At 40.2% G+C, this 24581-nt stretch overlaps 1 protein-coding gene across 3 annotated transcripts in view; it reads right to left on the reverse strand.

Annotated features, from left to right (window-relative positions):
- The window catches only part of KIF15 (kinesin family member 15), a 288169-nt gene that overhangs the window by 133395 nt on the left and 130193 nt on the right, over window positions 1-24581 (reverse strand). For all 3 annotated transcript variants that reach the window (XM_033930440.1, XM_033930441.1, XM_033930439.1), the window contains exons 15-20: window positions 19844-19982; window positions 17507-17648; window positions 9837-10034; window positions 9405-9512; window positions 8130-8235; window positions 5220-5385 (exon numbers count right to left, since the gene is read on the reverse strand). In XM_033930440.1, the coding sequence (XP_033786331.1) occupies window positions 5220-5385; window positions 8130-8235; window positions 9405-9512; window positions 9837-10034; window positions 17507-17648; window positions 19844-19982 (859 nt within the window). The remainder of the gene's footprint in view (window positions 1-5219; window positions 5386-8129; window positions 8236-9404; window positions 9513-9836; window positions 10035-17506; window positions 17649-19843; window positions 19983-24581) is intronic.

Consider the following 24581-nt stretch of genomic DNA (forward strand, 5'->3'; position numbering starts at 1 on the left):
CGTCGAAGAGGTTGGTGCCAACGCAGGGAACGTTTGCGAGCCTGTCTTGGAGGTTGGGGTCCATGTCGATGGTCTTCAGCCATGCCAGCTGGCGCATGGCCACTGAACATGCTGTTGCTCGAGCCGCGAGCTCAAAGGCGTCGTACGAGGACTGCATCAACTGTACCCGGAGCTGGGACAGCCAGGCCAGCGCTTCTTGGTACTCGAAATGTGCCCTCGTGTCCACGTAGTGCATAAACTTCTGGAATACCAATAGAAGGAACTCCAAGTATGTTGTGAAGTGAAAGTTGGAGTTCAGAACTCTCGAGGCCATCATGGAGTTCTGGTAAACTCTCCTGCCGAATCGGTCCATGGTTTTCCCTTCTCTGCCAGGCGGAACGGCGGCGTAGACCTGGGAGGGATGGGATCGCTTCAATGACGACTCCACCAACAGGGACTGGTGGGAGAGTGGAGAGCTGTCGAACCCTTTACGATGGACCGTGCGGTACCTGGTGTCCAGTTTAATCGGGACAGCAGGGATGGAGTAAGGTGTCTCGAGGCCTCGAGCAAAGGTCTGGTCCAGAAGCTTGTGCAACGGAAGCTTAAGGGACTCAGCGGGTGGTTGAGGGAGGCGCATAGTCTCCAGGTATTCCTTTGAGAATTTGGAACCCGTATCCAGGGGGATGTCCATGTCCTCAGCCATCTGCCAAAGGAACGAGGAGGACAGTTGGTCTGCCGTTGCCTGGCTTCGTGATGGGCTCGATGAGGTCGAGGCTTCCGGATCCACTGGGGACAGGGATCGAGATGGTGAGATAGATCCCATTGTGTCCTCGAGTTCTGGCATCGGTGGAGGTGAACACTCCAGGTATGCTTGCTTCCGCCGAGGCGAGGCATGCCTGGATGAGTGTCTCAAGGAATGCCTCGATCGGTGTCGAGAGGTTGGCCTCGATGGACGGGGCGAGGCAGGCTTCGTTGAGGCCCCCAGGTAGTGGATGGGGCTGGAAGCGATCGATCGAAGCAGGGGTTGTTGCCGTAGAGGTTCGAACCCCGTTGGGGTGATCGGTTCCAATGGAGGCATTCGCAAAGACTCTGCTCCTTGCATTGAATGAATCGGCTCCAACAGAGGCACTCGCAAAGACTCTGCTCTGGCATTGTTTGGTAGAACCTGCACTGCTCTGCCCTCCAGCAACAACTGAATGGCCGCCAACCGAATGGCTCTTGTCTCCAGAATATTGATCAACCAGGAGACCTACTCTGGTGACCAACTGCCCTGAGCTGAATGAACGAGACACTGGGCTCTCCAGCCGAGGAGACTGGAATCCGTGAGAAGCACTGTCCACTGGAGCTGATCCAGACTCACTCCCTGGCCCAGACTGTGGGACTGAAGCCACCAGTGCAGACTACGATGAACAAACTCATGAATTAGCAAGGACCTCCGCTGAAGAAGAGCTTATTGAAGGAGGCACATGTGAGCTTGAGCCCACCAGACCACCTCCAAGGAGGCCACCATCGACCCCAAGACCTAAATTCAGTCCTGCACCCGGGGGCAATGAGAACCCATCAGGAAGCAAATCTGAGACTGCAACTTCTGCACAAGAGCCTCGGGAAGGAAAATCCTCCCTTGACCAGTGTCGAACAGAACGCCAGATACTCCAATCGTTGAGACGGAGCAAACCAACTCTTGGAAAGGTTGACCAGCCAGTCCAACAACTGCAGCAACTCCATGATATTGGCTGAAAGGACTTTGCACGAATCAACCAGTCATCCAGATAAGGATGAACCAAGATGTCCTCCTTGCGCAAAGCCGCTGTCACCACCACCATAACCTTGGTGAAGGTATGTGGAACCGTGGCCAGACCAAACAGAAGCGCACAGAACTGATAAAGCTTTCCCAAAATTGCAAAGCGAAGGAATCACTGGTGTGAGTCCCGAATTAGGATATGAAGGTAGGCTTCTGTCAGGTCAAGAGACTGAACTGCTAAGATCACTTACTTTAGGGTTTCTATATATAAGGAAGGGACCTGGAGTGCCCAGTTCACACCCTTTAGATCCAGAATAGGCCAAAAGGACTCCTCTTTCTCAGGCACCACAAAATAAATGGAGTACCACCTGGTGCAAATCTCTTGAGGGGGCACTGGACAACAGCTGTAAGCTCCACCAACCTCTGGAGCATCTGACTAAATGTCCACTTCTTCCAAATGGGAGAGAGAAAAAGATCTGGCAAGGGTTGTTTGAACTCAAGAGCATAACCATCTTGAATCAACTCCAAGACCCACTGATCTTTTGTGATCTCGGTCCACCCCTGATAAAACTGCTGTAATCGAGCTCCCACTTGAACCAGGGGAAGGACCCAAACACCGTCATTGGGCAGGTCGATGGGAGGAGGAGTCCCTTCCTCTCTGGCAAGCACCCCAAAAGGATGGTATATGTTGGAAGAACCAACCCTGTGAGGAAGCACCCACAGCAGACATTCTGCCAGGCCTGTATTGGTGAAACTCAAGAAAATGACAGCGGCACAATCCTCCTCTAACAGACTGCAGAGGCCTGTCCTCTAGCAACTAAGGCTCCTTGGAATCACCTAAACTCTGCACCAGCATGTCCAAGTCCTTGCCAAAGAGGAAAGAACCCTTAAAGGGAAATTTACTAAGCTTGGTTTTAGAGGCAGAGTCCGCCTATCAACCATGCAGTCACAAAGTACATCTAGAAGCCACTCCTAAGGCCATAGACTTCTGAAGTACGCAACAAATCATACATGGCATCAGAAAGATACGAAGAGCCAAGCTTAATTTTAGCAACCTCCTGATCCACCAGAGACCAGTCATTAGACTCCCTGTTGAACACATGCTCAGCCCATCAGAAACAGACTCTGGTTACCAGACCACCACATCAAAATTCTGCTTAAGAAGATTCCATCCTCCTGTCCTGGGGGTTCCTCAGAGCCAAACCCCCTTCTACAGGAACAGTATGCCTCTTAGTGATGACCAAAACCACTGCATCCACAACCAGCAGCTGAAAGGAGTCTCTATCAGCCCCAGGAATAAGGTACAAGTGGGACAAGGACTGTGTCAGCTAAAAAGGGGCGTCCAGAGTCTTCCACTAAGCGTGCATGATATCCCGGAAATCCTGATGCAAGAGGAAGGAATGGGAAGCTGTCCAAATCCCTTGAAGAGGATCCACCACATAAGGAGCCTCTTTGAGAATCATCCTCAAAATGCAACACCAAGGACACCTGAAGAATGAGCTCCTGCAGCTCTTCCAAGTGAAAAATGTGCACCACTGAAGTATCCTCCCCCATGGGCAGTTCTGACACTCAGCCAACCGCATCATCCGCACCCCTGAGGGTCCTGCAGGTCCCTAGAGAAACCCAGGTCATTGTCTGGTGAAAAATTATTTAAATTCTACTATTATTTAAATCCATAAATGGTGACAGCACAGCCTACTTGAACAAACGCCTAATCCAAATTACCACAACCAGACACAGGAGAACCCAGACACCATTCACATACCCTCCAATCAGAGACATCAAACGGAAAAAACTGTACGATGGCCTACTAGCCACACAGGCAGCAAAACTAGACCACCAACTTTCCAATCTACTAATCGCAACCCCTGACTACAAAACTTTCAGAAAAGAAATAAAAACCTTGCTATTCAAAAAATCCATGAAGACTAACTAACACCGTATGAAACATTTCAATTCTCTAAAGTAACCTGCTGTACTCTGAAACACCTCTGGACATGTCCAGAAATCCTCTTCTGTAATTCGCCTTGAACCTCAAGGTAATAGTGGAATAAAAATCACTAATTTAATGTAATGTAAATTGTCACCAAGGAAAGCCATGTCTCCCAACAAGAGGTGGTGGTGGTGTCTAAGAAAAAGACCCCTAGCACAAAATCTGGGGAACACCCCTCCCCTCCAGTGGGACGGAAGCATGTTGAACCGCAGAGGAAGAGACCTGCTGGAACTGTTCCTGCCTATCTAATCTAGGCAGGAGCTCAGCTGAAGACTCAGCTAAAATGGTGGAGTTTACAAAGAGGAAAGGCCTGCCAAAAGAGACTCCCCAGAGATCTAAATCACTGAATTGGCCTGAAAAGAACCAGCTGCGAAAAGTTAACCCCCAGAAAACCCCAATGCAACGGCAAGGGAGTACATGTGGTGGTCAGGAAAGCCCCAGAGCCATGGATGGTTGGGGAATCCTGAGCCTCCCCACAGCTCACAGACAATTTTCCCTTTGTGGCCGCAGGAGAATCCCTGCTGCTGGCTCCCGACACAGATTCCGAGGATTCCCCTTTGCACAGCCGCAAGCAAAAAGAACACACGTCTGCCACGTTGAGACTTTGGCGGGAACAATTTGAGCACTTCTTAGGCTGAGAAGTGCTTACTGTGAACCACGAGGCAGGCTCAAGTAAACTGCTGGTTAGCTATAAGGGAGAAAAATTAATTAATGAAACTTCCCTTCAGACCTGCACTAGGGAAATTCAATGCCTCTGCTTCAGTTGTTTTGTATGTGTGTGTGTGTGGGGGGGGGATCAAATTAAACTTTAATGCTTAAAGGAGCAGACCTCACTGGCTCTCCTAACTGTAGTCTCTGTCTCCTGGCAAGGCATACAGCTGAGACACCTCTAAATAAAAATTGGAGATGTGAAGGAAAGGGGGGCAGGACTCGACTGTACATGTGTGACACCCCCAGGTTTAACGGGACCTCCATATGCCCCAAGCTCTGTCTAGACAATAAAAAGGCCAGAAAAGCCCCTGCCTTTCCTCTCCAGAAGTTCCTAAGAATAGGCCTAGAAAAACAGAACAGGACATTGGAGATTGAGAACAGACTGATTCTATGAGGCACATGTTAGAATTCAGTGTGTTCTCACTCTCCACCTGCTGGCAGAAAAGTGTAAACCCATACATCTGTGCCAGTCTGGAGGGATGCTAAAAAACACAAATCATCAGTTAAAAATCAAACAAAATTCCAGATTACATTTTCCCCAGAATAAGAGATTCAACCTGAAGAACACTATTTCTTCATGTGAAAATGAAACGTCTATAAATTTCATAAGAAGGCAAAGTGTCTCCAAGCTGGATCCATTCTATCCTGTGGAAAATTGTTTGGCATTCTACACTCTTTAAAATTTAACTTCACAACTGTAACCATGCCCTGAGAATTTAAATACAGATTTGTCTTGTGCTTAAACGTTACACAGAAAATCAGTAAACTGATCCATGGGGTAAACTATAGGCATACCGGATATTGTCAAGCTGGAGTTGCACGTTCATATGTCTATCTGAGAGCTGACTCATCTCTTTGTCCTGCTTTTCTTTAAACAAGCGATATTCCATCTTCACAGCACTCAGTTCCTTGTCTGCTGACTGGAGGACCACACGCAAGTCATGGACTTCACTCTTCAGTACTGATAAAAGTTCCAAAAAGATTTGCTAAAATATATGCAACATTTATAGAAAACTGTCAAAAGTGCAAACACTACCTCCTTACATAAAATTGTTTTAGATCTCATGGTGATGAGTTTGGCCTTTTAAAAATAGCAACAAAACAGCAGCAAGAGAGACAATCTCAATGTTCCACAACAGCAAAGGAATCCTAAATACAAAAAGTGGAACAAACATTCTGGATCAAACAAGTTTATTCCAAAGTGCAAAATTGTCAGCAAAATGTTCACGGTTAACAAACGATGAAATTAGAGACCTTCCTACTGAACAAAGGTCTTCACATATATACAATGTAGTTCACTATTAAAAAAGGACCCTACACAGTCTCAGTTTCAGCTGAATAAATGCCTCCCTTAGGGGTTAAACACTGTAGTGACTTACAAGGAAAGATTAGGTTCTTACTTTTGCTAATCCTCTTTCTTGTAAATCCACACTCTATTCCTGGACAAGTGAGTAGTCAATCCCATCTCAAGAGATCTCTTGTAGGAAGCTTCATTTACATATTTTGATTCTCCCCTCTTACCTCAGAACTGCCCTCTGACTTCTAGTTGTTACAAAAGCAGTCATACCTATATAGGACACAGAAAAAGGGAGGGGGTATAGGGATATTCTCCGAGAAACAAGTCTAATCTGCTCATATCATAAAATCGGAACAAGGAGATGCAACCTGCACTAACAGTGTGGGGCACAATAGCAAAAGATTTCCAGGTAATGACAGATGTTAATCTTGGAAAGGCTGGTCAAAGAATCAGGAGTACAACTTACCAGTACTTATTGAGGCAGTCAATCAGCAAGTCACAGGGCAGGTTCCAGGAACAGAATGTGGATTTACAAGAAAGAAGATTAGCAAAATGTAAGAACCTAATATTTCCTTTTTCTACAATCCCACACTATTCAGGGACAAGTGGGATGTAACAGAACAGTCCCTCAATTACAGGATGGAACTGATGAGTCAGACAAACCGAAGGCAGAATCCTGTTTGACCACCACAGCTAACCTGTACAATTTCATAAAGGTATGCAAGGAAAACCAAGAAGCAGATCTGCAAATCTCTTCTGGGGAAACCGCCGAAGATACTTCCCATGAGGAAAGAATTCCATGTGTGCAAGGAGCCATCTTCTTGGTGGATGCAGACATCAGAAGGTCAAACACCAGGCATCCCCAACCTCTACTATCCCGTGGAAAACTCTCCGAGACTGGGATCATTCCCCTGAATCCAGAATATGATAGTCAAGATAATCCACTTGCACAATGTCCACTCCAGCTACAGGCTGGAGCAAGATGCTTTTCTGCCCAGAATAAGAGCAGTTGAACCTTTCTGCAGAGGTATGCTCCAGGTGCCCCCTTGACAAATGACATAGGCTACCACTGTGGCATTGTCCAAGAAGACTTAAACTGCCAGAGCACTTGATGTTCCAAGCGATTGATCAACCACTTTCTTTCGGGAGGGGACCAATGTCCCTGAACCAGGCTGTCCATGCAGCAACAGTGAGATATCTTCAGAATTTAAGTTACATTATGGAGTTCACAAGGTTCAGCTCTATCGGCTACCTTGTTTATCATTTATCTGTCCCCGCTGGTTGCACTTATAGATGAGATGGGTGTTTCTTATAGAATACATGTACATGACATCCAGTTTTTCTTTAAAGTACAGGGATGGGGTGATCAATTGGTAAATGAGTTAAATGGATATATGGAAAAGATTATAAAATGGATGAGAGGTAGAGGCTTTCAGCTGAATGATGGAAAATAGAGATCCTGATTATGGGTAAGGTGAATGAACATCTGTGGCCTAAAGAGATGAATGTTTGTGAACACTTGATTAAGATCTGTGAAGAAATTAGAGTACTTGGAGGGATGTTGATAAGAAACACCCTATTCATTCCTGTGCCTTTTGTGTTTGATCCAAGTTGGGAACTCAAAACAAGTGCATGACATCTCACATATATGGATTTTAGCTGCAAGAATAGCAATCACTTGCAAAGAGACAGTGGAGGAGCCTTCGTTGGGATCTTAGAAAGATTTCTGTAGGGAATTACAGAGATCTGACAAAATGTTGTATAATTTAAAGGGGAAATTTTAAAGGGCATAGACCGATGTTACTTGGCAAAATTTTGTGGGCTCAGATTGGAGAATAGTATGGAACTTCTTGGGGAGTGTGTGGATGGATGGGGAGAAGTGGGAAAGTTGAGGGAGGAGATAGAAATACTATTATATATGAAGGATTCACTATATTGCATTCATCATTGGAGTGACTCCTTTTCTATAATTGTAGTTCTTCCCCATTACCCTATTGTTTGAGGTAGTTCCTTACGTTTCATCGAAACCTTTTGCTGTGTTTGGATGTTATTTAGTATCCCTTGTTTTTATGTAATTTTACATTGTAAACCGCTTAGAAACCTGAATAAGCAGTCTAAAATTTTTTTTAATAAACTTGAAACTTGAACTATATGCCTTGAAGTATGTTTTCTTTGTAGTTTGTAACTAATAGTGAACAAATTGTTTAAAATTAAAGCTAATTTTTTTTAAAAGGAAGAGATTCCAAAGGTCCCCTCCAAATAAGTTTTCTTTAATGACTCACTGTGCAGTATGTTGAGTCATAATTGTTTTTTAACAGCCATATCAATTTAAGAAAACCCCCCAGATATAGCCATTCACCCTATTAAATCTAGCAAATATCACTTCAGGTTTCAATGTCACAGCTTACCATCATTTTTGCTCCGTGTTTCCTGAAGCTGCTTTTCAACAGCTTTTAACTGTTCCAAATTCTCTTGCTGCGCCTTGTTCCTGTTAGCTCTTTCTGATGAGCAAAGCTATGGGAGAAGAGAAATAGTTAAAAGGGTATACATATAATTTTCATCATTACTACTCAGATGAAATGAAATCAAATTTAGGTCACTTCCAGTCTAAAAATCTGCCTAGAAACTAGAGCTTAAAGCATGATTTTATATGTTTGCAGGAACTGTTTACCAAATTATTTCTTGTCTGCTCAGTAGGCAGGCCTATATTTTTGGACATGACAATAATGCAATATAATACAAAAACAATCTTATATTTTGCGTATACTATAAGTCAATATGGATCACAGAAAAGATCATCCGAAAATTCAATGGAGAATATACATAATGAAACATGACGTATCTTGCCTGCATCATAGATAACATATCAGAGATTTAATGTTCTAAAACAGCACAGGAAAGTTAAACAAATTTAGGGCTCCTTTTACTAAGGTGCGATAGTGGTTTTAGTGCACTCTACAATTCCGTGCACACTAAATGCTAATGCCTCCATAGAGTTTGAGTTAGTATTTTTCATTTAGCGCATGGTTTGCGCACGCTAATCTTTAGCGCACGCTAAAAACGCTAGCGCACCTTAGTAAAAGGAGCCCTTAGTGTTCTTAAAACAGAAAACTGGTTTTATTCAGATGTAGAACCTACTTTTGAGGGTCATTTTTCAAATTGCCCATACCAGGACAGATGCTTTTTACCTTTCTACAATTTAAGGCAAAAGACTACATACGTTCAATGTAAAACTTACAATAAATGCAAAACATATCCACATACACTTGTATCAACTTATTCTGCAAATAGGTTTTTGCTATATGCTCATTTATGTAAACTCTTCTCCCATCTAAACTAAAAATGCTTCTCAAAGACCTCCTTTCAATGCAGCTAGAAGTTTACTCAAGTGGGAAAAATGTGCAGACTTAGCAGCATTAGAGGATAGTTTTTAAATAGCTGATTAACACAGTTAAAACACTTTCTACAGAGGAACATTGTTTTGAAAACAGTTCTGTTAACATTTAAATAAACATTATACCAGAGTTTAGATTCTGAGTTTGTTTTTTTTTAATTATATGAATAAAGAACAAATAAAGAGAATCGTATCAACTCCTTTCATTAAACAAAAATGGATTCCTCTGTGAGCAATCTAACATATATGATGCTAATACCAAAATTTACATGCACAAACTCATCCTCACCTCTGCCATTTGGGAAGAATGATGTTCCAATTTATCAATCTGTTGTTGAAGCTTCATATTTTTACTCTCTTCATCATCCAACTTTGCCTGGAGTGTATTTACTTGTTCCTAAAACAGATACTTCATGAGAACTAAAATTACCTACAACTATGCTAACCATACAAAGCAAATCAGGGCAAATTACAATAAAAAAAAATGAATTTGGAAAAAAAAGAAACATATAAAAATAAAGCTTAGCATTCTTGAATGCAGACACTTTCTGTCATCATTTCTCTTGTCCCAGTAAATCCCCAAAAGCAAGGGTAAAAAAATATGTTTTTAGGTTAGACTTAAATTTACAGGACAACTCAGAATGAAGGACCAGAGGTAAGGCTTTAAAAATCGAACGGTTCGCAAGCCAGTTTAATATTTTTAGTAAAATCAAGAACTTACTTGCACCATTCTGAGCTCCTCAGCAATGGCTTCATAAGCTTGTTCATTCATCTCAGGTGGAACTGGCTCATTTAAAATATCCTCCATTGGTTCCCCTGAAGTTGGAGTATTCATATAGCCATTCTGGAGAATTTCTGGGCTTAGTCGTGGTACTAGACGAGACCTCAGGTTGTAAGTCTTTGTTGGAGTGGTCAAATTCTGTTCAAGAGACAAATGTATAAGATATTCTAAGATATTATTAATATGTCCCCAAATCGACTTTCAAAAAATCAGTATCCTAGGACAATAAAATAGTAAATGATCCAATGTACCTATATCTAGATGACAGTGCCAACATCTATTAGACTTAGAGTTATCCAACTTATTTAATCTAACCGGGGTCCAAAAAGAATGATGCAACAAAAAAAAACATTTGGGGACATATTAATATCTTAGTATCTAAAATCCCTTTATCTTATGAAGTAGTTATTTGTGGAACTGTGTTGCATATCAAGGATCCGTTAGATAAATATAAAGGTCGTCTGTTCCTAATTATGACAGGTACTGCTGTACAGTTGATCATGCGTAACTGGAAAAATTGGGACCATCTTAACTTTACATTCTGGTGGGCAAATTTATGCTTGATATACAGATATGAAAAAATGATTGCAGAATCGTTAGGGAATATAAAAATTGTCAAGCTAATATGGGGTCCATTGACGTCTTTTGTTGATCTATTGTAGATTTGATTTTTATTGATATATTATGTGCACATCCAGGGGGAGGGAGGGAGGGTGGATTTATTTTTAAATGATTCTCTGAACTCTTGTAAAATTAATGTATGGGTTTATTTATTAGTGCTTATCTATTATGGATATGACATGTATATCATAATGAGCTTTTTGAAGATTTGATTATTAAATTAAAAATGTATAATAGTTATGGGATAGGGTGGGGGGAGGGATATAGATTGATTTGTTTCTTGAAAGAGTATTAAGTAATGTTTTAAATATAAAATGTATTTAATTTGTATTGCACTTATTGAAAATGAATATAGAATTTAAAAAAATGTATAAGATATTTATATGCACATTAGGCAGATATTTTGCATTAGTCTTCTGAACTTTTAGGTTCAAACAATTTTTACTGATGCAAACACAGCAAATACAACACCTGCGCACCCCAAAGGTGCACAGTACAAACAATAATGCATCATATACAATAATAGAACAAGTATATACAATAAAAGAGTAACATCAACCAAACTCCCTCCCCTTCCTTCTCTACATAGGGCAAGTGAGATTAATGAGGGTGGAAAGGTACTCCAAAGCCCTGTACTCTTATGAACCCCAAAAATGTCACACCACCCCTTCCCCCCACCTGAACCACTTATCCTATCTTTGACTAATTGCCAGAACCCTCAATACACCCCATTAATGTACATTTAAAATAGAATATTTCTTGATTTGAAAATCTCATTTAAAACATATGTAACAATGAAATGGGAAAACCCATTTCAAGAAACAATCACAAAAGTATTATATAATGTTAGTTACCAATACTTAAATAATAATTGATTTGAGGTATTGAAATATAATCAAACAAAAGGTCATGGAGACCCAGTGCCAGCCCAGATCAGCTTTTATACAAAATCTTTGTGCTGTATCAAATGCAGCTGCAATTCACTGCTTAAGGTACACAAAATTCTTGAACCCATAAAGTGACAGCATAACTTTCTCAAAAATTATCAAAATCCCTGATGGTAAAAACAAAGCCATTTTAATGCAACAAAATTACCTTGCTCAAAATTATGATCGCTGATTATCTTCAGACACCATTAGAGTTACCATCAGGTGTTTTGGCCTGGAGGATGTTTTTATCTTTTTTTAAACTAGTAGTTCAAAACAGAATTCAAACTAGTAATTCTAAAATCAATCATTGATGTTGCCAGATGTATTTTGTACTCATGACAGATGTGAATTTCTCTTATAAGCCAGAGTATATTCAGTATATGTAATCTAGATATCTCAGATTTACTGCCAGTAGCTATTTTAATTTTTGCATTATGCCAAAACGTATTTTATAGTTGATAGGGCGTAATATGCAGAAGGGACACAGAAAATGCATTTGGAGGTTCTTGATCGAGTTGGTGGCATTAAACAATTTGAACTATTTTTCTGCCACATTTCTAAATACTCAAGGAGCTTTCTTCTCTCCATATGTTGTTTGGAATAATCACTAAATACTAACAATTCTATTAGCAAAGCTTTTCTTGATTTTTTTTCTCACTCCATCCAGTTTTATGCTTTGGAATTTTTTTGTTGTTGTTGTTAATTTTTACTATGCATCTTTAAACTTATTTTGTCAACATACATTGCTTATATCTATCTTCCACACTTCAACTAAATCATATCAAGAACATCTCAATATAGAGGAAGGCAGGCTGCAAACAAAGTCAGTCACAGAATAGTAAACCCTTAACCCAGCGCTAGTACCATGTGCAGAAAATGACCCTACATTTCCTTAAATTGTTTCATCTTATGTAATTGCATTGCTGTCAACCAATATTTCACAAATACTGTTCAGCCTAGATTTAATATCGACTAATGTCGGTGGATTAGGTTTCTGCCAACTAGATGCAATAGCAAGGCGAGCTGCTGCAAAATATTTCACCTGTAAATATGTTAACATCTCAAGCCTCCAGTTGATATTTGTCCCTCAGTGTACTAAAAGTGATAATTTGGCCAGCTTCAATAAATTGCCCAAAACTAAAGACCCTTCTCTTCCCACCTATGAAAAAAAAAAAAAAAGACTACTCCCTCTTCCTGACTGGAGACTATGTTGAAAATAAAATTCATTTCCCCCCCACCCCCCCCCCAAAAAAAAACGTTTTCTCGATTAGGCCAGAAACCTTTCAATTGACCCTTGTATATTATGCCCCCATACCTAAATGGGAATCACCAGAAAGAAGTAGAAGGATCTGGGAATGACCATCATTCTTATCACTTCCATCCTCCCCATCCAAGATAAAAAACAACTTATCCCATGACTTCAGGTATCGTGAGATCTGTGCTAGTAGGGTATCGTAATTCCACTGAAACAATTTAGACTAGTCTGCATCCAAAGGCACACCCAGGTATTTTATTGATTTAGCAACCCATCGAAAGGGGAATTTTTTTTTAGGGCTTAGTACCTGCTCTACAGGCAACAATACACTCAAAATGTCTGTTTTGGTAAGATTTGCTTTGAACCCTGAAAGCTTACCATATTATCAGGGTCTGCAGAGCCGCCAAGGAGTTTTCTGTGCTTTGTGTCATCACTATCAACTATCAAGTCATCTGCAAAAACTAAAGTCTTATGCTCCCTACCTCCAATATGAAGCCCTTCAATGGCTTGACTATCATGCTAATTTTGGGGTAGGGGTTCTATTACATAATAGATGATGGCGGATAAAGACCCATACAGCCTGTTCAGTCTGCCCAGCAAGATAAATTCATAGAGTATGATGAGATACTATAACTGCATACTTAATTTGTCCTTGCTGTTTTTAGGACCCCACTGCTGGAGTTGCCATCAAAGCTAATTCCAGTTCATCCTGATCTGTCTTGTCATATATGGAACACAGACCGTAGAAGTTTGCCTGGTATCGGCCTATTTGTACAGCAATAATCAGGGCACAGATCGCAGAAGTCTGTCCAGCACTAGCTTTTCTTCTCAATTACTAGTCTTACTACCTAATCACGACAAAGCTTGTTCGGTTCCAAGCATTCCATATAGGATTACTATGTTTATCCCATGCATTTTTAAAATTCAGTTACTGTTTTCATCACCACCACCTCCCGTGGGAGGGCATTCCAGGCATCTACCACAACCAAACAGCAGGGGTGAGAACAGACAACTCTGCTACGTGCCTCGGAGTATAAATGGAAATGAGCAGCTCCTATTAACTTTCACACAGGGCATTGAATTTGTATACAGGTTAGTATTCAACTAATGAACCACTCCCCTATTCCTACTCTCCTCAGGACCCTCACCATGAACACACATCTACTCTAGTAAAAGCTTTTTCTTCACCTACTGCCACTACTATCATAGGGACCCGTTGTAGCCTTGCTTCCCTTTTTTCAGTTAAAGTCTACTTGGGCCATCCAATCCGACGTCTCATTTAACCCAGATAGAATAGTGGAGTTCAAATTATACACCCATCTCAATTCATTGATGTTAAGAATCCTACCTGGAGGTAGTATAGATAGGATTCTTATCAATTAATTGAGATGGATGTATAATTTGAACTCCATGATTCCATCTGGGTTAAATGAGATGTTGGATTGGATGGCCCAAGTAGACTTTAACTGAAAAAGGGGGGAGGAGGGAGGTCCTCCTCTCAGCGGTTTCTGCCTGATTCTCTCCGTATTGTATTCCCCTGAGTCATGGTTGAAATTGGGTCCCGTTTTAGAGTATTTAGCCCTGTGTTTGTACTGGGCTCCCTTACGGTGTGGGGGTAGTTGTGACCAGCCCTAATTGGGGCTGGCGATATTGGAGGTTCTCTACTTCAGGGTGATAGTGAACGCCACGGCCATTTTAACATGCCAGCGGCAATGAGAACTAAGTAGCAACTATGAATTAAGGTATGGGCTCCTAAGGAGTGTTTTCTCCTGTTGTTATGTTGTAATTTATGAATTGAAAATGGGAGGTAATATTATATAGTTAAATGCTTTATATTCATATGCTTTCTTTGTAGATTTCCCCATCCTGATGAAGTAATTGCGAAATGCGTCGGCAAGGGGATATAAACCAGGGCTGTGGAGTCGGTAGATAAATGTTCAGACTCCGACTCCTCAGTTTTTTGTACTTCAGACTCCGACTCCAGGTACCCGAAATTTCCTCCGACTCCTCGACTCCGACTCCACAGCACTGGTTAATTTTCAGATCGTTAAAATGGAATGTCAAGTTGAGAGAAATGAGCAATTTCGACACCACCTTATTTTTGCTTTTAATCAAGGTTCTAAGGCCGCAGAAGCTGCTCGCAACATTTGTGCTGTGTATATAGTAGGTGCTTTAGCTGAAAGAATCGCTCGTGATTGGTATGCCAAGTTCAAAAATGGAGTCAGTAGATAAATGTTCCGACTCCTCAGTTTTTTGTACATCTGACTCCGACTCCAGGTACCCGAAATTTCCTCCGACTCCTCGACTCCGACTCCACAGCCCTGATATAAACTACACATTAAAGCTAAGTTCTGCGTCATATAAATCAATTTCTTTTGAAATCATATTTATTATAAAATATTTATTTATTTATTGAGAAAAATATTGACTGGAAACAGTATATAAAAAAGATAAAAGTATGAAAAAAATTGTTAAAAACGTTTCAAATGCTAGGTTGGGAATAATGAGGATCTCTACCACCATGAGTTATGTTACTTGGGTGGATGTCTGAAAATCCCTAGAATGCCTGAGCATTGACGTGTATATAGTGATATGCATTATTAAACTACCACCTGTGGAAGTAATTGGACTACTGGTCTGGTTAATTGAAAGTTAGTCACCTATTTCAAAGCGCAAAGTTAAAAGTGGGCATGGTTAGGGACATATTGTGGGTGTATTTTCAAGTTAGGTGCCTCATTTGAATAAGGCACCATTAGGCACCTAATTTAGGCGCAAGTATATAGGCAAAGAAAACCCTGGCGTAAATATGGTGCACCTAAAGTTAGGACACCTAGCATCGCTTAGGTAGTGCTAAAGCGTGATTTCATACAGTGCGCCTATCGTTTATAGAACCGTGCTTACCACCGCACTAATTGGCGCTAATTTTTTAGGCACACTATATAGGATTGGGCACATTATATATAATTAAAAATCCTTACCAAATCACCACTACATAGATCTTACATTTATACATTTTTTTCTTAGGTTTTGGACCATCAGAGGTAAACTTTCCTCACTTTTAGATAATAATAATAACAACAACAGTTTATATACCACAGGACTGTCAAGTTCTATGTGGTTTACAATGATTAAAAGGTAATACAGATCGAGTGGAATAAACAAAGTTCTGAGTTAGAGAATAACAGTTCTAAAGATTATTTGTTGAGGACTAAGATTGTATAGGTCAGTTACCTAAGTACTTTAGGAACAGATGTGTTTTTAGGCGTTTCCTGAATTCCCTATAAGTAGTAGGCACAAGCAGTTGTTCCAGGTCTTTACCCCATAACACTGCTTGATGTGAGAAAAGATGTTGGTGATGACTTTTAAATTTACAACCTCTAACCGGCGGAGAAACAAAGTTCGGATGTGAGGTTCTCCTGAATCTGTTGGTTGTGAAGGAGAAAAGGTCTGTTATATATTTAGGGGCTAAGCCGTAAAGTACCTTGAAGCAAAAACAACCCAACTTGAATTTCACACGTGCCTCCATCGGCAGCCAGTGTAGAAGTCGATAGGAAGGTGTCACGTGATCAAACCTCTTCAGTCCACAAAGTATTCTAACCGCTGCATTTTGTACCAGTTGCAATCGCTGCATGTTCTTCTAGATGGGTTTTAGTGTCAGCTTATATCATCAGTACTTTAATTTTCTTATACTGCCACCATTGCTTGTTTCCATCTTTTCTCAATTTTGTAATTTTTTTTTTTTACACACTTTTAAGGCTCCTTTTATAAAGCTGCGTTCATGAGAATTTCGGTGAGGATGAGATCCAGAAGGCCTTGAGCATGCGCAGATGCTCAAGGCTCAGCAGCAGAACGGCGGCAGGCACTTTTATCACCGGCGGTGCAGGGGTAAGGACAGGGCCAGTCGGGGAGGGAGGGGGAAGAGGCGATAGAAGCGACGGTGGCCTCGGGGGAAGCAATACTGTTGGTTCCCGCGGTCGGGTCGGGTGGGGGGCTCACAAATCGATTCAATGCTCGGTTTACAAGTCAAAAGTTTGCTGAGTGTTTTGCTCATCTTGCAAAACACTCGCAAACCGGGTTACTCGTAAACCGAGGTTTGACTGTAATTATATTTCTACTTATATGGCTATACTAAGAAATTGTGAAAAATTATAAAATTGAGAAAAGATGAAATGAGCAATGGCAGTATTACAAAAAAATTTAAAAGGACTGATGCTTTAAGGTGACACTAAAACCCATCCAAAAGTGGGGACAGTTCACCTCTGATGGTCCAATACCTAAAAAAAAATGTACTAAATGAGATATACGCTGTAGTAATTGGGTAGGGATTTTACATTTTTGGATTTCACCCCTGTACTATACAAATTATTATATTAACCTACAGATAACTTTGGACTATTATATATAAAATTAACCATGAAATGAAATCAAGGAGCTCACTAGAACAGCTTTACTTAGGAATCTATGCCCAAAGAAATGTAATACAACAATTCAGTTGAAAAGTATGTAAGAAATTCAAGGTGTGATATAATGAAAAGCAGCAAAAAATATCATTAAAAACCCACCAAATTAAAAATAAAATTGTATTTTAATAAAATCTCACCAAATTAAAAAAAATTAAAGATAAAATACAAAAACAACAATTAAAAGCTTTACAAAATGCCAGGATTTAATCAGATGTCTGAATGCAATGTCAGCTCTTGTAAAGTGACCTCCCTGCAAAAGAAATACCAAAAGAGGTCTATCCACAAGTTCTTACACTAGAATTGTATGCATTTTTTTTAATGAATATGACAAAATTTCACTACCTTAATGGTTTCTACGTGCATCTTATTCAGCTGCAAGACTTCATGGCGAGTGTGAGCCTTTATTGCTTCTAAAATATTTTCAAGATGTTGGTTTGCTTTAAGACATGATTGAAGTTCAGATTCCAGTTCCAGTTGTTTTTTTCTATATAAAACAGTGTATGCGTTTATTAATAGAGGTGCTGCAAAGTTTGAGCATAAGCAAGACTGCTTAGATTAAATTGTTCTTAATATATATATTTATAAATGATTCCCTCCCTGTCCTAATTTCCAAATACAAAAATTAGAAGCAATTGTTTTTATGCATGTTTTCATAAGTCACTGAAGTGTAATACCAAAGGTCTATAAATATTAAATATAGTAGTATTGCAATCCTTGTGAGGCTCAGACCAAGGTACAGCCAAAGAATTTTATTGTTTTGTTTTTTAAAATCATAGATCTTCTAAAAGACCCGAACTCTAACCTAAAACATCCAGAGAACCCCCTGCCTGGGCCTACCACTCAGATTGAATTTCCACTGTGTGCTGGGAAACCGAGAAATACTGACTGAGAACTGAAAAGGGTTATTTCAATGTTCCCTCTAAGCTGAGCGCATGAGCGATCGCTCACTATTTTCATTGGTGTCGCTCATAATTTTTCTCGTGTCGCTCACTATTTTAAGTTGAAAGATGCAGCGGCGGCTCCTCTCAAGATCCCCGACTGCATCTGACTTCCGACTTCAGTGGCATACCAAAGGGGGGGGGGGGGAGTCCGCCCCGGATGCAGCCTTAGGAGGGGTGCACACCTGCAAGGTCCAGAAAATGATCGATCGCCAAGGCAAAGTGAGTCGATCGCGGAGCCCATCCCGGACATGGCCGGCTGTGCACCCCCCCTAAGGCTGCCGTCGGAGAGGAAGTTCAGGCCAGCCAATCGCTGCCTGGCTGGGCGGAACTTCCTCTCCGACGGCAGAATTGACGTTGAGGGAATGCTGGTCGGCCCGACGGTGGGAAGCAGAGAGAGCTTGGGGCAGCCACGGCAGTGGCTTTGGGGCTGTTTCCCCTAATGGTGGCAGCAGTGGCTTTGTGGAGGGTAGGGAAGAAAGGGGGCAGGCAGGGAGATAGAAGGGAAACAGAAAAAAAGAAAGGGGGCATCAAGAGAGAAAAAAGAAAGAAAGGGCAGGGAGAGAGGAAGAAAAAGTTAGGGGAGGGAATGAGGTCTGGAGGAGAGGAAGCATACAGGCTGAAAAAAGGGAAGAAAGATTGGATGCACAGTCAGAAGATGAAAGTGCAACCAGAGACTCATGAAATCACCAGACAAGGTAGGAAAAATGATTTTATTTTAAATTTAGTGATCAAAATGTACGCCACTGTATGTAAAGATACCAGAAAGCTGGTGAAGCAAAAACTTTAAGTAAACTGTTATTCTTCTAAGTTTCGAGTATTTAACCCTCCCACAATCTCATGGTCACTTGTCCTCCGCGCCTGCTCATAAATTTGTGGAGTATGTAACTCGTCGCTCATGCATATTTTTTTTTTGCACACACCATCAATCCTTAGAGGGAACATTGGTTATTATATAATACCTAAAACCAGGTATTTTTAGTCTCCCTCTGCTGGTAGGCATGCATAACTCAAACATTCTGACTGGTCTGGAGGGTTGCTGAGGAAGTCCATAAATTAATAGCTAGGAAGATTTTGGGAAAGCTATTGCTTATTTCTGGAAATAAGATAGGAGAAAATTGATCTACATTTTGGGATCCACCAGGTACTTGTGACCTGAACTGGTCATATTTGAGACTAGATGCTGGGCTTGAGAGCATGGTTTTCTTGTGTTTACAAATGAAAAATGATCACAAGGTCCAAAATCATACACCCTTTTTTTGTTAGATATTTAAAGGGAATTCTATATATAGTGCCGAATGCTAGGCACTACTTTGGAGCAGAAAAACATTCTAACAGATGGAAGGCACCGAAATGGGTCAGAAACAGCAGATCCACTTGCACCCCCCTCCTCCCCCCATTTACAGAACAGTGTCTAAGTGTTTCTGTGTAGATATGCAAAGGAGGCGTAATGGTGGGAGAGACCTGGACAGGTGAGAAGCATTCACTTAAAAAACATGCAGGGTTATAAAATAGTGCAGAACTTCATCCAACTTGTGCGCCAGGATTTAAACCTGGTTTCATCTGGTGTAATTCCTCATGCCCAATGTTAGTATAGATCCTGACACTAGACACTATTCCATAAAGGATGCCCATCTCAGAACACCCATTATAGAACAGATATTTTTCATAGTCAAATTTTGAGCACCATTTATTGAAATCAGCCCTTAGTCCAAATCATTTACTCCTGAATCCTCCTTACTTAGTTAATTCTTTGAATTCTTCATATTCTTGTTTAGAAGTCACCAATTCACTCTGGGTTTGCAGCAGACGTGCATTCAGTCTTTCCACTGAGGCCAGTGAAGTGATCTCTGAAATGGGCGTTGAATGCACTGGCTGACCTAAGCAATGAAAAAATAGAAAATGCCAATTTTTAAAATTACCTTTGAAACAGAGCTGTACAAAAACTGAGACTCATTTCCAAGATTTCTCACCCAACATAATGTAATTCTACAAACCTAAAATTTATCTCCATCATTTCTCAAGTCATTTTCTTCAATGTGACTGCTCTGATTCACTTGATTATTTAATGTGGGGGAGTAGACTAATGGTTAGCACAGCAGGGGACCCCAGTTCAAATCCCATTGCAGCTACTTGTGACTTTGGAAAAGGCAGTAAATCCTCCATTGCCAGATTGTGAGCTCTCAAGGGACAGAAAAATACCTGTTGCTTTGCTATCTTTCAAACTTGTAGGTGGTATATATGAAAATAAAGTAAGCAAACACTTGTTTTATTATATATTCTATTTTTTGAATTTTTTGTTCCTATTGCAATTTAATGTACCTCATTTAGAAATATTTTTATGAGCAAATTCACATCACATAATAGAAAATAAACAATCAAAACTCCTATTCTTGGATTTCTGACACGTATGGAACCAGAACCAGATACAATCCTAATTTCTGCAAAGTTTCAGCAGGGAGAGTTTTACAAGACTGGTTTGTATTTATGGCTGCTCAGAGTGTCTACCTCCTCCCCACCCCATATTAATCCCACTGCCCTCCCTTCCAGTCTAACCATTACAACAGTTTTCCAGCTGTGTGGTATATGTAAGGATTGAGACAGTTGCATGCTTCTCTTCTCCTTTCATTTGAAGGATCCACCAATAACATGAAAAGATGTATAATATTTTCAAGTTTCAAGTTTATTTAATTTCTTTGATTGCCTCGCATAGTCCAAATCCAATGCGATTTACATAAGTTCAAAAATTGTGTAAAATATTAAAAACCGACAAACATAACATTCACTACTAATACAGTAATACATGTAAGGAGGGAGGCGGTTGACGGAAATTGACATAAATACAATTCTAAAACAAAAATAAAACCAGGGGAGGGTCAAGACACAGAAGGTTGGGGAACAAGAACCCGCTTAATTCTATTAGATCGTCTTCCTGAAACTATTATAGGTTATAACAAATCTATTGGAAAGCGTCCTTGAATAGCCAGCTCTTTAGGAGACTTTTAAACTTGCTCAGTGATTTTTCTTCTCTTATATTAAATGGAAGTGAATTCCAAATTTGTGGAGCTGTGGCGGAAAAGATCATATCTCTCCTAGAATATATAACTTTTAAGGAAGGCACTACTAGCAGAGCTTTATCTTCAGATCTTAAGGATTTTATGGGAGAATATGGTATTAGATATCTTTCTAAAAATATGGGAGCTTTATTTATAAGTATTTTATGTGTGAGTAAAGCTATTTTATAAATGATTCTGTAGTTTACTGGTAACCAGTGTTTTTCCTTTGGAAGCGGTGTAACATGATCAAATTTTTTCTTTTTCATAATTATTTTTATTGCAGTGTTTTGAAGAATTTGTATTCTGCGTATTTCTTTTAAAGCAGACCCTTTGTATAGGGCATTGCAATAATCGATTTTTGATATTACTAATGAGTGTATTAATGTGTTTGATGCTGATTCATCCAGGAAAGCAGATAATGATCTGATCATTCTTAGCCTATAGAAACATGTTCTTACGAGTGAACTAACTTGCTCATGATAACTAAGCTTTTGGTCTAATATGACTCCAAGAATCTTCACCTTAGTGACTATTTTAAGATTAATTGTGTTCATAATTATGTTGGTTCCTAGTTCCTGTCCCTCCCTACATGGAAAGAGCATGGTTTCTGTTTTGGATGTATTAAGGGATAACTTATTGTCATGTAACCACCTAGCTATTTTTGAGTTTCTCATTAATTTCTGTGATATTTACAGCTGAACTCGTGTCTACAGGATACAGCTGTACATCATCTGCGTAAGCAAAGGATATAAATCCCAGTGACTAAGAGTTAATAGTGGTGCCAGAAATGCATTAAACAGTAATGGGGATAGAATTGATCCCTGCAGAATCCTGAAATTTGTTAGTTTTAAATTTGCTGACGATCCGTTAAATATTACTTTAGAAGATCTTTCATTAAAGTATGATTGAAACCATTGTAGGACAACTTCTGAGATTCCCAAGGATTCTAATCTGCGTAAGAGCAGATGATGATCAATCGTATCCTCGGGGCACACTCAACCAGTCTGGTATTCAGGATATGGGAAATGAATATGCATTAGAAAGATCTTCTTTTTTTTTAAAAAAAATTCTTTATTCATTTTCACTTCAATTAAGAAGTATACAATATGATATCTTATACTATACAAAATCACTTGTACATTCTTAACTATAAATCTTAAATACTTTAAATTACCCCCATCCCATCCTCCCAGCCCTCCCTATATCAATAAAATTCATTCATATATATATTATATCCCTTCTTATTATAAAATTTCAAGTATGTCTAATCATTTGAATATTCAATCAATGGCCCCCATATCTTTCTAAACCTATCATAATTCCCATTCTGTAAAGCAAGAACTCTTTCCATCTTATACATATAACATACTGAACTCCACCAAAAGGTATAATTGAGTCTTGTATAGTCTTTCCAATTCCTAGATGTGTTGAATGGCAACTCCTGTCAATATTAATAGTAATTTATTGTTAGACATTGAAATTTGACTTTTAAACCTCATTGAAGTACCAAATAAAATTGTATCATATGACAAGGCAACAAAGTTTTCTAGTAGCAAATTAATTTGGGGCCAAATTGATTTCCAAAAGGCATTAATACAAGGACAGAAATAAATGAAATGATCTAAAGTCCCTGCATCCTTATTACAATGCCAGCATCTATTAGACCTAGAAGTATCTACTTTTTGTAAACGAACTGGGGTCCAAAACACTCTATGCAATAAAAACAACCATGTTTGCCTCATAGATGCCGACATTGTAGACTTTAATCTCCAAGACCAAATTTGTGGCCATTGAGATGCAGAAATTTGGTGCTTGATCTCAATGCTCCAAATATCCCTCAACCCAGTTTTCTTTTTTTTATTCAGATATTCATTAAGTAATTTATACCACTGTGCGGTTTGGTGACCCAAGAAATCTGCCTAAAAGCAAAAGAATTCTAAACTATATTGATTATTAAGATTCTTCCATTCAGGGAACCCCTCCTGAATAGCTTGCTTCAACTGCAACCATCTAAAATTTTGTGTCTTATTTAAACCATATTTATGTTGCAATTGTGAAAAACTAAGCATCGAACCATTTAAAATAATATCATTCAAAGTACGAATACCTCCACTAACCCATTGCTTCCAGCCGAATTGACATCCGCCAATTTTAATCTTGGAGTTCAGCCAAATGGATTGATGTAATGATTTAGAAATTGGAACAGGTGTCAAATTATTAATATAAATTAGACAGATCTTCTAAATGTAAGTAGGTCTCTCATTTATATTCATTATTATTGTTCTCCTGAAAACCAAATTGGCTGGATGTGCTCCCGAAGATGTGGTAGAGATCCATTGCCTAAGCAGATGGCTTTCTTTGACTCAGATTATTTACTGAATTTAAATCTAAACTGGCTGCAATGGGTTCAGTTGCACTGCATTATGAAGCATCAAATTTTGCAAATTATAGCAGTAATTCCCATGTTATGAGTCACAGAATATTTGCACATAGGTTATGAATAGAGCCAAAGGTTACTACAGATACCATTTTCTAGCAAAATCTGAATATTTGACCAGCAGTAAGAAGATTACTACATTCCAATATATGTGTGTGCATATAGCAATGTTACTTACCGTAACAGTTGTTATCCAGGGACAGCAGGCAGCTATTCTCACTAGTGGGTGATGTCATCCGACAGAGCCCCGATATGGACGTCTCACAAGCATATTTGCTTGCAGAAACTCAGAAGTTTCGAGATGCCCGTACCGCGCATGCGCCAGTGCCTTCCCGCCCGATGGTCCGGGCGTGTCTCCTCACTTCAGGTAGCTAGCAGAGAAGCCAACCCAGGGGAGGTGGGTGGGACGTGAGAATAGCTGCCTGCTGTCCCTGGATAACAACTGTTACGGTAAGTAACATTGCTTTATCCCAGGACAAGCAGGCAGGTATTCTCACTAGTGGGTGACCCCCCAAGCAAACCTCAATGGGATGGTGGGAGAGTTGGCAACTTAAGAGAATAAATTTTGTAACACTGTTTGGCCAAACTGTCCATCCCGTCTGGAGAAAGTTATCCAGACAATAGTGAGAGGTGAAGGTATGAACCGAGGACCAAGTGGCAGCCTTACAAATCTCCTCAAACGGTGTCGATCTGAGGAAGGCTACAGAGGCCGCCATTGCTCTGACCTTATGGGCTGTGACCTTACAGGGAAGGGGTAATCCAGCCTGGGCATAGCAGAAAGAGATGCAAGCTGCCATCCAGTTGGAGATGGTACGCTTCGATACAGGTCGTCCCAACTTGTTCGGATCAAAGGAGACGAAAAGTTGAGGAGCAGTTCTGTGTGGTTTGGTGCGATCCAGGTAGAAAGCCAAAGCACGTTTACAGTCCAGAGTGTGAAGAGCTGATTCTCCAGGATGAGAATGAGGCTTTGGAAAAAACACAGGAAG

Source organism: Geotrypetes seraphini, chromosome 2, assembly GCF_902459505.1.
Source record: "Geotrypetes seraphini chromosome 2, aGeoSer1.1, whole genome shotgun sequence".
NCBI lineage: Eukaryota > Metazoa > Chordata > Amphibia > Gymnophiona > Dermophiidae > Geotrypetes > Geotrypetes seraphini.